Source organism: Octopus sinensis, linkage group LG4, assembly GCF_006345805.1.
Source record: "Octopus sinensis linkage group LG4, ASM634580v1, whole genome shotgun sequence".
In the NCBI taxonomy this organism is placed as follows: Eukaryota; Metazoa; Mollusca; class Cephalopoda; order Octopoda; family Octopodidae; genus Octopus; species Octopus sinensis.
In genome coordinates this window covers 145,038,242-145,039,651 of record NC_043000.1, presented here as the reverse complement: position 1 = coordinate 145,039,651, position 1,410 = coordinate 145,038,242, and the positions used below count along the sequence as shown (strand labels likewise).

The 1,410-nt window shown below is 31.7% G+C and overlaps 1 protein-coding gene across 1 annotated transcript in view; it reads left to right on the top strand.

The window, feature by feature from the left end:
* The window catches only part of LOC115210598, a 3,077-nt gene extending 2,206 nt beyond the window's left edge, over positions 1-871 (top strand). Inside the window, exon 2 of the mRNA XM_029779200.1 lies at positions 793-871. Within this exon, the coding sequence (XP_029635060.1) occupies positions 793-871 (79 nt within the window). The remainder of the gene's footprint in view (positions 1-792) is intronic.
* The last annotated feature ends 539 nt before the right edge of the window (positions 872-1,410 follow it).

Genomic DNA, 1,410 nt, shown 5'->3' with positions numbered 1-1,410 from the left:
TTAATTGGAGGAATTCTGATGATGTGAAATTGTAGTTTTATAAATTTTGTAGAAATCCTTCAACTGGAAGATATTAAGAAAATGAAAATTATTTTTAATACTAAATGAAAAAAAGGCCTTTGGTTTGGCATGAATGTTAGATTCCATGTGTCTTATTTCGATTTATTTATCTCACCTCTTTCAAAGATCGACAGCACAGAGACAGTGAGGTTTTATTCTCTTACTCCTTTATTCTGTATCATGGACATTTGTCTATGTTACATGCAACTACTGTGCACATCCCCCCCTCAAAAGAAGGAATGTGTTACTCCGACTTTCATGTACAAAATTTTTACATTCATTACAGTATCATGTGTAATGAACTAAGGTTCCTATATAGATGTTGAGAAAATATACTGGTTCCAATTAAATTTGCCCGCATAAGTAGTAAATAGAACAATTTTTATACCTTTATTTTTTTATATTTACTAACATATTCATACCCACTCCAGAAAATGCAACATCTATATACCAAACGGAAAAGTACATTCTTTATATAATGTAGTTTTGTAACAACGAGTGAAACATAAGATCTGAAGAACTGGCTTTGTACAATGTTTGTAAATCGATAGTTTGAACCTGCACATAATTTTACCAGAAATTTGATAGAAATCGTGGCGGAAAACTCTTCATATTAGCCGTGGACGTGAGACAGACTGACTATTGTCATCCAAATTGATACAAATGAATGCAATTCGCTTTCTTTAACTTATATTACGCTGTAGTATATCCTCAAGTTGTTTGAAATTTCAGAGTCATTGAATTTGACATAAATTCAAATGTTGAATGGTTTCGATTTAAACCAGACCCGACAGAAATACGGCGAATATAATCTGGATATATATTCTGCAGTCAACATAGAATTCTTTTATGTCAGCGCTTTCGAATAAACAGCTGAATTGAGATACTTATATTACTAAAGACTTTGTATGATATACAGATTTTTGCCTCCGGAATGAAAAGTTATCTGTGATTCAAATGTAAGTTAAAGAGTATAGGCTATACTGATGGAAGAAACGAAGTCATCATTCATATTTCGCCGGTAGCAAAAATAATCTTTTTACAATATTGCAACGGAATTTCTACACAAAATTGATAAATGTATCAATGCTATCTAGTCCATTATTTTATTAAAGTAACGTTGGTACAAGCAGTTCTTTTCAACAACGCATATTTTAGGCCATGACTTCGCTCTGCATGTTCGCTATGTCTCGCATATCACACACAGATACACACACATAAACTTTTAAGTCATTTTTCTTAACATGAAACCAATGGTAGCCTTAATACATTATTAAATTTATCCACGAATGCAATATTGAGCATTGATTGACACTGTTCGACATTTACGTGTATTTATATATATACATA